Genomic DNA, 12,467 nt, shown 5'->3' with positions numbered 1-12,467 from the left:
CCCCCCCCCCCCCCGCTATTCTGCCAATTGAATATCTGATCAGAATTAACTAATTAAGAAGATTAAGAATTAAACTAATTATCAAATGACTTATGTACTATTTAAGTAGATCGAATTTTTATTTTTTTTTTGTTAACATAAGAAAAAATTTTGATAAAAGACAACGAATTAGAAATTTTGCTTCAAGTAATTCTACCGTTTGAATTAATTGATCATCAATTAAGGACTAAATTATCAAATAATTCTTGTATTTATCAAATAATATTTGTATTTATCAGTATTAAATATCAGTATTGTTTAAGTAAATAATATTTTTAATTTTTTTATTACTTAATATATGAAAAAAATTATAGGACATTTATCAGGACATTTTCAATTAGAAATTATGATTTAAGAGATTTTGCCGATTGAATCAATTGACAATTAAATTATAATCAGATTTCGGTCATTTGTTTAAAATAAAATCATCATGGATTAGTTTGAGTGGCCGACTTATTGGTAAGCGACACATATCGTAACATCGTGTTATGTAAACTGCGAGAGTGCAATCCGGTGATAATGAATAACAATTGTAATACGATATTACGCATTTATAAAGACGAATGCACGGCACGTTATGTCAGAAATAACGCTTTGTGAATTCGCCGTTCGTTTGATAACTGTTGACGAAAACGTTGATTGACAGGCATTCTGTAACCATAAGTCTATAATTCATAAGTCTGGTCTTATTCTAAGACCGTTTTAAGAAACATTTTAAGATGTTAATACAGTGAGCGGTATTCATAATCGATTATTATATTTAACAGTTAAGATAATGTCATCAAAGTCAATCAGAAGAATGCTGTGTATAATATGTTAATGGGTTCTTTACAATAAGTCCAGCAAACGAGAATGAATTGAAATGAATTAAAATGTATTCAGATTTTCAGAAATACGAATTCATGAATGTTAAAATGAATCTTTTTCAATCTTGAATACATTTTTATTCATTTATAGGAATTGCAACAAATGTCTATTCCTTTTCAATCTTCAATGCATTTTTATTCATTTATAAGAATGGCAGTATATTTCTATGCTTTTCAATCTAAAAATAATATAGTATTTTAAATGTGTATTGTAAATACTGCAATTTAAAATTGTGAACAGGAAATGCAGTTTTTAATCCAGTTAAATCTACAAATAATATCTATTTCTGTGCATCATAAATACTGCTCAATTCAAAATCTTGAAATGCAGCTTTTTAATCCAATTGACTGAATAAAAAAGTTTTTCTTTTAAAATGGATGAATTCAATTATGATTATGAATTCAAAATTATTCAATTCAATTCAAAATTATGAGTAGAAAATCCATTGTTTCATTTAAAAATGCGTTATGAAAGTTATTCTATTCAGAATTATTAATAGGAAATTCGTTTTAATTCCATTGAATTAAAAAAAAGTGTGCCGTAAAAATCATGATATCATCATTCTACTTCATTTAATAGTTAAAAGAAACATAAAAACCTATACAAATATATACATCTATTAAATATGTACAATAAATGTTACATACATAAATTACTTATTTTCAATTTATAAATTAATCGCTTTTATGTATATTTCATATTAATATGTTTTCTTCATTATACAGCTAGCGTATATTTTTTGTATAAAAGTTTTAAAATATAAACTATATTGAAGTTCATATAATTACTACTTTAATTTATTTAAACTTTTACACGTATAAAAATTTTTTATCCAATCCGTTTTTATAGATTTATTAAAATACGGATTCGGATGGATTGAAAATTCATTTCAATCCATTTTCGTTTGCTGGGAACTGTTACTTTAATTTTAAGTCTTAAATCATAAAAAGTTATTCAATCACAATTGAATGTGAGAAGAATAATCAATTATAATTGATTAATTTTTTAATTAAGACTTAAAGCTTAGGTAATGACTTATTGTAGAGAACCTATAACCCAATAAACGAGAATGGATTAAAATGGATTGAAATTTTTTTCTATCTGAATGCATATTTTAAATAGCGAATACTTTTTTTGAATTGAATTGGATTCAATTGGATTCAATTAGATTCAATTGGATGCAATTGGATTGAAAAACTGCATTTCTTATTCAAAATTTTGAATTAAACACAATTATTCACAAGGTGTGTGTTGTGCACAGAAAAAGCTAATATTATTTTTAGATTGAAAGGTATAGAGATGTGCCCATGCAATTCCTATAAATGAATAAAAATGCATTCAGGATTGAAAAACATTCATTTTAATATTCGTGAATCAATATTTCTGAAAATCTGAATCCATTTCAAATCATTTCAATTCATTCTCATTTGCTGGGAAGACATTAAAATAAAAACGAATTACTGAATACTTCTGATTAGTTGATCACGAACTCTTGAGATTGTATAACTTAAGACGGTTTTAAATATAAGATATGACTTAGGCCGGTATTCATAGTCGATTCTTATATTTGAGGCTATCTTAGTACAATCTTAAGATGTCATAAGCTAATCAGAGAGCCGCATTAGCGTCTTAAGACATTACTTAAGACGGTCTTGAAATAAGAACCGACTTTGAATACCTTAGAAAATCTGAGAAGAATTGTCATAATACTTATTTAGGTCGATATTCATAGTCGATTCTTATAATTAAGACCTTAAGTACAATCTTAAGTACAATCTTAAGATGTCATGAATGAATGATAATCAGACAGCTGTGTTAGCATCTTAAGACATTACTTAAGACAATCTTAAAATAATAACTAATTATGAATACTATATGAATCTTAAATTCAAGTTAGACGTAAGCAACGTACATACAAGCTTTGACATATGACATGTAACTTATTATTGTATCTCTAAGAAGTCCCGGCAAACTTTGCATCAAAATTTATACAGTCAAATAATCCAATCAGCACATATTTAAAAAAAATTTTTTTTAACATTTATTTAATATTTTTACATTAAATATTAAAGAAATTTTTTAAATATTTAAAAATGTAAAAATATTTAAATATTAAATAATGAGATTTTTACGTTTAAAAATTAATTTTTAAATATAAATATAAATATAAATAAATTATCGATTCTTCATTAATTGCCTACATAGATACAGTTATAATCTTCCTCTGTGATGAAAATCGAATACAATTTAACGTATTTGAATGTATTTAAAAAGTGTGGAACGCAAAAATTCCAATTTTTTTGTAAATCACCTTTATACATTTAAATTTGTGAGAAATTAAGGCAAGAATTGATAATATTAAAGAATCTTATAACAGCAGCAAACTACTTTTTCTGTTAAACGCAATCATTAAAATACAGATTATGTAAATCAGAGTGGCCGCAAGAAAGATAAAAGAAATATAAATTTGCAGAAAATTTTGTTGGAAACGCTGTAGGATGTACGTGGTTTGAGATTATGCAATTACAAGTTTTAAACATAGATTTATTATTCATTTGTCTCGTGATCCGCACATTCAGACTCTCGAAGATTCTTGCGTCTCAATTTACTCTAAGTTCGCTGTTGACTCTTTCTCTTTTTTCTCTTTCTCTTTTTGAGCGGCGGTTTCAGTAAAAATAATCTTATTCAAGCGGTAACGAACTTGATTTGTGCAAATCTGGAGGTATCAAAATATCTTCTATACGTCATAAGGAAAAATGCGTCGCAATGTTCTTCTGTTTTTCTCTCAGACCTACCCCATCCCTAAATCCTTTCGCATATCTCATTCCCCAAGTTTCTATTTTTCCTTCTTCATCGTACAGTCGGAAATATATTTAAGGCCGTGTGTTTACTTATCTCGCAACATAGGAAACCACAATGTGTGTGTTTGATCTTGCGTACAGTACAATTACTATTGAACTACTTTTCATCCCCCGGTCTACTGCGGCGGGATTATAAAATTTATGATTAAGAGCGATCTCCCTTAACTCGGGAACGGGCGCGACGCGACAGCTGATGAAAGATGCGTTTGTCCTAGATGACAATTTTCTCCTCTGAAAGGATTCTTTCCTCTGATTCTTTTCCTTGCAAGCCGGATCGCTCCCGCATTCCCAATCTTTCTTTCGTTGACAGCGGGTAAACGCCACGAATCGCCCCCGTGTGTATAAAGTTGTATTCCTTACATTCTAGGTACACATAGGTATCGACGATAATTTCATTCTCTATATCTTTACACGTATAAGCTCATTACAGTTACGAAAAGTCCTAAATTCTGCTCGATGTACTGCGCGATGTTTTCATCCTCTCACTCATGTCTTCCAATCTCTCTCGTCTCGCATTTAGCAAACTACCAAGTTTCATTTTGACTAGCACGCATTAATTCTATGCAATAAATTATAAACATATATATTTTTATTAGCGGTGACGTTATCCTACAATTTGCGTCGCGAAATGGCGAAACCAGTTTTTGTTTTCCCCCTTTTTAGTACCTTTTTTACTGCTATCGTCACATTTACATAGCTTTGGAAGAGGAAAACGTTCGCAGCACGCGTGGACGCAAAGTTTCAGTCAGAAATGTGATAAAAAAGCGGAAATGATATGCTCATGTTTGGTTTCGCAACGAGGAATAAAATAAAAAAAATTAAATTATTTGGACATCAGCAAACGGACGTAAGAAAAAGATCACGCATACATACAGAGTGTCTATAAAGCCTGGCCTAGATGTAGCCTATCCTATATCTGGAAATGGATATGAAAAAATGTTTTATACGAAAGTTGTGAATATATGATGAAAATATGAGCTTGACTTTAAGTGATCTTCTCAAGGTTAGATTAATGTGATGTCTTTTAAATGGAACTGATGTTTTTTAAATGGAACTTCCAATTTTTTATTCTTGTAACTTATCTTGAGAAAACTTTTCAAAACACTATAATGAAGCCTTTTTTAAGTACTTTTCGAATTATAAGACTAAATGTTATAGTATCACTGGCGTTATTTAACGTATCCGATCGATAGCTAAAAAAACCTCTTGAACGTTATTCAAGATCATGATCTGGGCCCCTATTCTTGAAAAGAAATGTATAAAAATGGGATAAGGAATATACTATTATAGTATCCATAACGTATATTATAGTATTTCCCTACTTTTTCATTTCTTTCCAAGAATAGGAGCCCTGGATAACATTTAAGTTAAGATTAAGACCATTGGAGATTGTTGTTTTTCTTATTTTCATTTTTATCTAAAAATGAATTTTTATCGTAAAAAATGAACAACTTCCAATGGCCTTGATTTTGATAGATCAAGTCATGAATCTGAATAACATTCAAGATGTTGTTAATCAAACATCTTGGGTAACTTTAACGCCAATGGTATTGTAACGTTCAAATCTTATAACTCGAAAAGTACTGAAAAAAGCTTTATTATAGTATGACAACGGATTTTTATTATACATTTTTCTAAGTGATTGCAGTAAGAGAGAAGTTCTGATACCGCTGAAGTTGAAATGTTTATATATTAGGTGTAGTAAAAAGAAATTCATTATTTTTCCATTCAATTTCATGCAAAAATAATGGATTTCTTTTTACTACATCTAATATTTAATATTTATATCGATTGGATATTAAAAATAGATTAATCATTAGCACTTAATAACTAGTTTAGCCTTTCTCTTCTAACAATTTTTATTTTAAAAAAATTTTTGAATCAGAATATTTTGATTATTCTTTATTATATAGTGTTGAAAAGCTCTCGAGATAAGAATACAATTATAATTTATAAATTACTGACAGGCGATTGAGGGCAGAATTGTGACGCAGTTATTCGAGCGTTATATATAAAAATTGTATTTCATAGACCTTACTATGTATTTACAATATCGAATATTTCGGTTTAGTTCGAGCCATCCTCAACGATGTTAAAGTATGTCAGTAAAGTATGTCTAAAGATTTATTCGAATATGCTCACTCTTGGATTCGAATACGATTGAATAATTGCGAATGTTGAATTTGTTACTTGAACATCGTTGAAGATAGCTCGAACTGAGCTGAAACGTTCGATATTGTATAAATACATGGTAAAGTCTATTATATGAAATACAATTTTTATATAATGCTCGAATAACAGCGTTACAATTCTGCTCTCAATCGCCTGGCAATAATTCATAATTATACTTATTTGTTATCTCGAGAGCTCAATTTTATCTTATTTTATCTTTTAATTATTTAAGAATACAAGAATATGCAATAAAAAATGGAGAATTCCATTTAAAAAAGCATCAGTCACATTGATCTAATCTTGAGAAGGTCTCAAGGTCAAGTCCATATTTTCATCATATGCTCTCCTAAATATCTTACAACTTTCGTATGAAACATTTTTCTATATCTACAGCTGTTTCCAAAATAATAGAGTCAGATTTTATAGACACCTTGTATACTTAAGAAATCGATCTCTCAAGCCAAATAGTCTGTAACGCAAATGACACATGGTGCATTTTTAAATTCGTAAACCTCTCGAATTGATAAAACCGATTACATTCCAAAGTCGAGAAATATCAATCATAAAGCGTTCTTTCTTTAGAAAGCGGTAAATTAATAAGCATTTCTTTCCTTTATATACTGCTATTGATAATATTTTTATGTTGGTCATTTGCTATTACAATGCATGTGAAAAGATACTTATCTGTTTTTCTTTGTCTTTATAAAATAAAAGGCACGGAGTTCTTTTTTTTCTTTTTTCCCCCTCATAATATTGTTTCTTAAATATCGTGCAACCTTATTGAGAATTCAATAAAATGCTTTAATTAAAATAAATTGAATCAAGTATGCAAATTAATCGATTCGCTTTATCATCGTGCATAAAATGAGATACTCATTCTAAATCAGCAATTTTAACAAGTCATTCTTGAATGTTATCATTTGTGCTGCTTCATACATCAAACTGTCACTCAAGTGTAAAAATAACAATGCGAGATATTCAATACTTTATAGTGGAAAAATATTGTGGACGCTAACTATAACATAATCAGTAGAGGCACTTTGAAAAAAATGCATGATCATGCAGATTTCATGCTCAAAGATTTTGTCTCTAATTGAAATACAATGTGGCAGCAAACATACACATGTGCACAATTTAAGGTGCATTGTTTTGCGTTTGATGCATTATTTATTCTTGTTTATAATATTCACTTAGAGAAAGACAAAATGATAGTAACTATAAAAGTGATAACTATACAAGTATAATTATACGTGTAGAATTGCTGTATATGTATGTGTGTGTGTAGTTAAATAAACTATTTTATAGTTATTCAATTATATACATTAATTCTACATATAAAGTTTATATAGTTGTCACCTTTATGCTTGTCATTATTATGTTTTTTTAATTCGATGAAATAATGAAAACAAGAATACCTAAATAATGCATTATGCGTAAAATAGTAAAAGTACCTCCTTAAAATATCACTGATAAATAAATGGAGAGAGCACTATAATGTCTATTCGGTCACTGAATTATTTAAACATTAACATGATGGATAATGGAAATCACTGGAGAAAGTATCGACACAAAGTGCCCCTATTGAGTATGCTAACTAAAAGAGCACTAATCTTACGTTCTATAAAATCTACGCGTAGTAGTGTTTTTTTATTATAAACTTATAACATCAGGATATAAAAATCTCGATAAGCGGCCTCGTTTCTCTTTTATACATTCTTTTTTCTTATTTTTTAGCGAATTAATAGCGAATTTGGAAACTCGCAAAAATGTAGAATTCGTCGAGCGTGTTTTGTTATGCAAACGTTACAAAAAAATGAATTAAAAGCTATGCAATGGTGTACTTTGGTTTCGTTGAAACTGCGCGTTTTTGTACGCATTTATACATATACATATATATATATACACACACACACACACACGCGCACACACACACACACACACACACACACACACACACACACACACACACACACACACACTGTATATTTATATGCATTAGGAATATTCAAAAATATTTCTGACATACATAAATGTATAACAGGTTTTTTCCGTGAGTTTCTTGTGAACTGTATAATTTACTTAAGATGTATAATAAATCAACAATTATATTTAAAATATATGAAAATTATTATGGAAAAATAGACGTACTGAATTATTATTTTTCGATATTAATATATATATAATCAATTATATAATATAATCAATTATCATCGACTTTTTTTTCTGTCTTTTAAATGTCTTCGATGCTTGAGAAGCAACTTCTCATATATACGATTCATTATAAATATTCATTTAAAACGTAAATTTGCCTCTGTATTCTGTAACTCGCTTCACAAAATCTACGAAACGATAATACAACGATATCATAGTTGTCATAACGAGTTATAGATTACAGAGGTTACAGATTTAAAGCAGAGCACCGATTTTTGCATAACGTATAACACATAATGCATAAGAAAATGAATCAAAGTTCTTCATTTCCTTCCTTTTCACAAAATAAAGAACTCTGATTGGTTGAATTTCATATGCTTTATGTGTTATGCATTAAGCAAGAGTTTGTGCTCCCTACTTTATTCTGTAATTTTTAACTCAAATTGTCATTATAACGCCGATGTGCAATTTTTTTACAATAATAAAAGAGCGCAGTGGTGTATTATATGGCGTAATTGAGGATTACAGAATAGACCTGCTGATTCGACTTCAAATAAATAAAGATGCGTATAACGCAGCCGCACAACACGCGCAACTGAGTAAATATATATTAAATCACCTTAAATAATGTACATAAACAAACCAAACTCAACATATGAAACTCTCAGCGATACTGGAGACTTACATCCTAATATTTTTACAATACAAAAGACGCTATTGGAGTGCTTATGAATATACAAAACATATACCGACACATATTTTTACTGTAGATATTCCCAACCGACTTTTGAAATGGTTGAAGATGCTCGTATCGCACTTATTATATATTCTGTAGCATCTTCTTTAACTTCAACAATCGTACATATTTTCATCTGCTACACTTCATTAATGTATATACATCCAACATATAAGACTCACACTGTATTATTCTATCAGTAAATTAAAACAATCTCGGTACTCGCGTCTCCTCCTCTCTTTCTCTCTTTCCAATAAAATTTTGTACTATTTGTTTAATTATACTGAGAGAATAGCAACCGACTGCAATAGAGACTGTTCTCAAATGAAATCTCCATACAGAGCGTCGATGTGTTCAATCAATAAATTACATTAAAAAATATGAATGTCGGATATATGTATGTGTGTATACTTTAGAAGTTTTTATACCGTTACAGCAATCTGATATTCCGATAGGAATATTTTTGACATATTACCGTCGGTAGGGCGGATTTTTGTAATTAGTTTGCGTATAATTGTGCAAACTAGAATTCGCGAGCAAAACGTAGATGAATTCTGTCAAGATAGAATTTTATTCTCTCGCGTTTTCTTCTGCACAAAATGATGATCATTTTAAGCCCACTCAATATAGTTTCCTCCAAACATGATCAAGTCAAATAATCTTTATTTGTCATTATAATAAAACGGATATGTATGCTTTAATGTCCATTTCAGCATTATTGTTGTTTTATTTATGTCCGTTTCAGATATAAATTCGAATAAAATCTAAAATTTAGAAAATAAATATTTTATCTTTAACGAATATTAATAATATATAATTAATAATATATGTCATGCTTATTTATATGTACAAAAAAAGTTATTCTCCCGATAAATACTGAATAATGATTCATAGAAAACACAATCGAGTGGGCTTTTCAAATGTGATCAAGGGCATGACAAATTCATGGTCCCGTATACTTTAATTTTTTTCCAAAGATGTTTCGACTAGATTTGATATATACTAACGTACTAAAATCGTGCCAGCGATACTTTAAACCTGCGCCATACCTGTATATGAGACAAGGCTTCGCGGAGTACAATGCCTCTCTATATCACACAGACTTACTTGAATTGTATACGTCGTAGGCATTATGCAAAAATCCTCTTCTTATATGTCATAATTATAATTTGACGTTATACAAAATAATAATTTATGAGACTAGTGTGTTTTTCTCTTGTAGTAGGCCTGCATGCTTTCGTGCTAGTATCTTCGCATTTTCGTGTGCTATTGGTTTACTCATAAACTAAAGGGTATAGGCACACAGTTAGCTTAGCTTTATACGTTTTGGTTGGTTCACATTAGATGCATCTGAAATTCAATTTGTGACTTGTACCGAATAAATTTTTACATAATAAAAAGATAACTAATTGTTAATAACTAATTGTTCTAAGTTAATAATTAATTGTTCTAAGAACAATCAAATATCTATTGTATAATATGTAATGTGTCTTACCTCCATTGGATGTTGCCCCAAAGCTACTAATTAAAGAGTAATTTTGACTTTTCTGAAATAGAAACAATTATTTAATATTTCGTCATACAACATAAATAAAATCAATTTGCGAGATTATAATTATTATAGGTTATTAATATAATATATATAATATTTCAAAAAAAATATTGAGATTTTGTCCAAGGATCTCAATAAGAGCTCAATGACATCAATATAATAATTAATATATGCACTAAAGTCAGTAATCAATATATGTACTAACGTCTCCCATTACAGCTATTGGCGTAGTTCCAGTTGCAATAGCTACTTGGTGCTCTATTAAATAAAACATGTACTCGTCATAAAGTAATCTGATAAGATGAAAAGATCCAAAACTCGCAGCACTCCTCAAAGTGAGATCTCGGATAACCATTGAGCTGTGGAAAGACATAATATATATTTTTACATTTAATTGAAAAAATATTCGCTAATACGATAGAAAAATATATACCTATAAAACGACCACTTAAGCAAAAATTGACGCGCAGCTTTAGCAAATGTTGGCTTCTCCTCGTGTGGTTTAAGCGCTTGAGTAACAACTCCTTTCAACCAGATCGCCCAATCTTCCAGTGAATTTTGTTGTTGTAATGTTACTTTAAAATCCGTTTCAAGACGTTGTACCATCCCATAGTCACATTGGCATACCCAGGATGCCTAAAAAGATGATTGCGTATGTTTCTTCTTCGTGAATATATTGCATGCATATAAATTAATATTAAGACAAAAAAGGAAAATTACTTAAAAATGTTTTAAGATGTCAACTTACTTGTTCTTGCACATTGTGAAAGTCAACGCGATTCAGGTCAGCTAACATTTGATTAATTTGACTAGAATTTTGAAGCACCGCTCGCGCGGCCTGTGCGAGATGATTTAATGATGTATAACGCCTTAAAGTTTGAGCAAAAGCTGACACTGCAGTTAACTGTAACCAAATATAATTATACTGCACATACTAACATTAACATATAATTTTTAACAATGATTAAAAAATTGTATAGAACTCTTCAATATTTAACAAATTAAAGATAATATCTCTTTATATCACACAGACTTACTTGAATTGTATACGTCGTAGGCATTATGCAAAAATCTTCTTCTTATATGTCGTAATTATAATTTGACATTATAATATCAGGGGAAATGAAAGTTGTTGCGATAATTAGTGTTATAATTTACAATATAATTTATAATTTACAATTAGTGTTATAATTTGCAACTGTGTGAAACAGAATTTTAAGTTATATATCTTATTAGTACACATGTGACTATACATGAAATGCGAGTTGCGACAACTTGCTTTATACAACAAAGTTATCGCTTCATTTCGGACAACAAACTACAATGGACGTGATAATATCCTTAATGATAGATGGTCTACACCTGGGTTGCGACATAGGTACTCGCAGAATAAATTAAATTTCAATAATCCCCGTTTTTTTAATCGTTAAAAATGACTTTAAAGTAAATTGAAATGCGTACGATCGATAGAATTAACTCAATGTGACATTATTAAAGTATATGTATATATATATACTTTTTTATTATTTGCGCATTAATTATCGCGACAACTCCTATTTCCCCTGACATTGTCTTCAATATAATTTTTAGAAATATTTTGATATCTTTGATTCTCTCTCTCTCTCTCTCTCTCTCTCTCTCTCTCTCTCTCTCTCTCTCTCTCTCTCTCTCTCTAACGATATCCTTATATAATTGATTCAAATAAGACAATACCTTAATTTGTGTCATTTCTTCAGGACAATCGGCCATCGCTGACTGTAACCAAGATTCCAATCCTTTTGCGAAATTTCGGATAGATTGCGTCAATGAACCTTGCCAGGACAAAAAAAAGCATTTAATACGTAGATCTAGACAGAATAATAATAACAATTTAATCTTACAATAACATACTTGGTATCGGTCGCAATACATTAGGCATTAAAACATCGACTAGATTCTGATAGAATGTATAGTCCACTTTTTTTATAAAGTCTTGTACTCCCGTACACTGACATATTTGATATAGTTTGGTTCTGAAAAGTAGAAATAAAAGATATTTATTGCGTACGTTAAAAGCTTAAAAAAAAGTGAAATAAATTAGAAAAATAAT

At 29.4% G+C, this 12,467-nt stretch overlaps 1 protein-coding gene across 1 annotated transcript in view; it reads right to left on the bottom strand.

The window, feature by feature from the left end:
• Window positions 1-9,741: 9,741 nt before the first annotated feature.
• Window positions 9,742-12,467, bottom strand: part of LOC108693805 (DNA-binding protein RFX2) — a 12,019-nt gene continuing 9,293 nt past the window's right edge. The window contains exons 11-17 of the mRNA XM_018202954.1: window positions 12,269-12,390; window positions 12,092-12,189; window positions 11,127-11,282; window positions 10,812-11,014; window positions 10,584-10,737; window positions 10,322-10,373; window positions 9,742-10,176 (exon numbers count right to left, since the gene is read on the bottom strand). Coding sequence (XP_018058443.1) covers window positions 10,133-10,176; window positions 10,322-10,373; window positions 10,584-10,737; window positions 10,812-11,014; window positions 11,127-11,282; window positions 12,092-12,189; window positions 12,269-12,390 — 829 coding nt within the window. The 3' untranslated portion in view covers window positions 9,742-10,132. The remainder of the gene's footprint in view (window positions 10,177-10,321; window positions 10,374-10,583; window positions 10,738-10,811; window positions 11,015-11,126; window positions 11,283-12,091; window positions 12,190-12,268; window positions 12,391-12,467) is intronic.

The sequence above is a fragment of the Atta colombica genome, unplaced genomic scaffold (genome assembly GCF_001594045.1).
Source record: "Atta colombica isolate Treedump-2 unplaced genomic scaffold, Acol1.0 scaffold11, whole genome shotgun sequence".
In the NCBI taxonomy this organism is placed as follows: Eukaryota; Metazoa; Arthropoda; class Insecta; order Hymenoptera; family Formicidae; genus Atta; species Atta colombica.
This window is presented reverse-complemented; position numbering and strand designations above follow the sequence as displayed.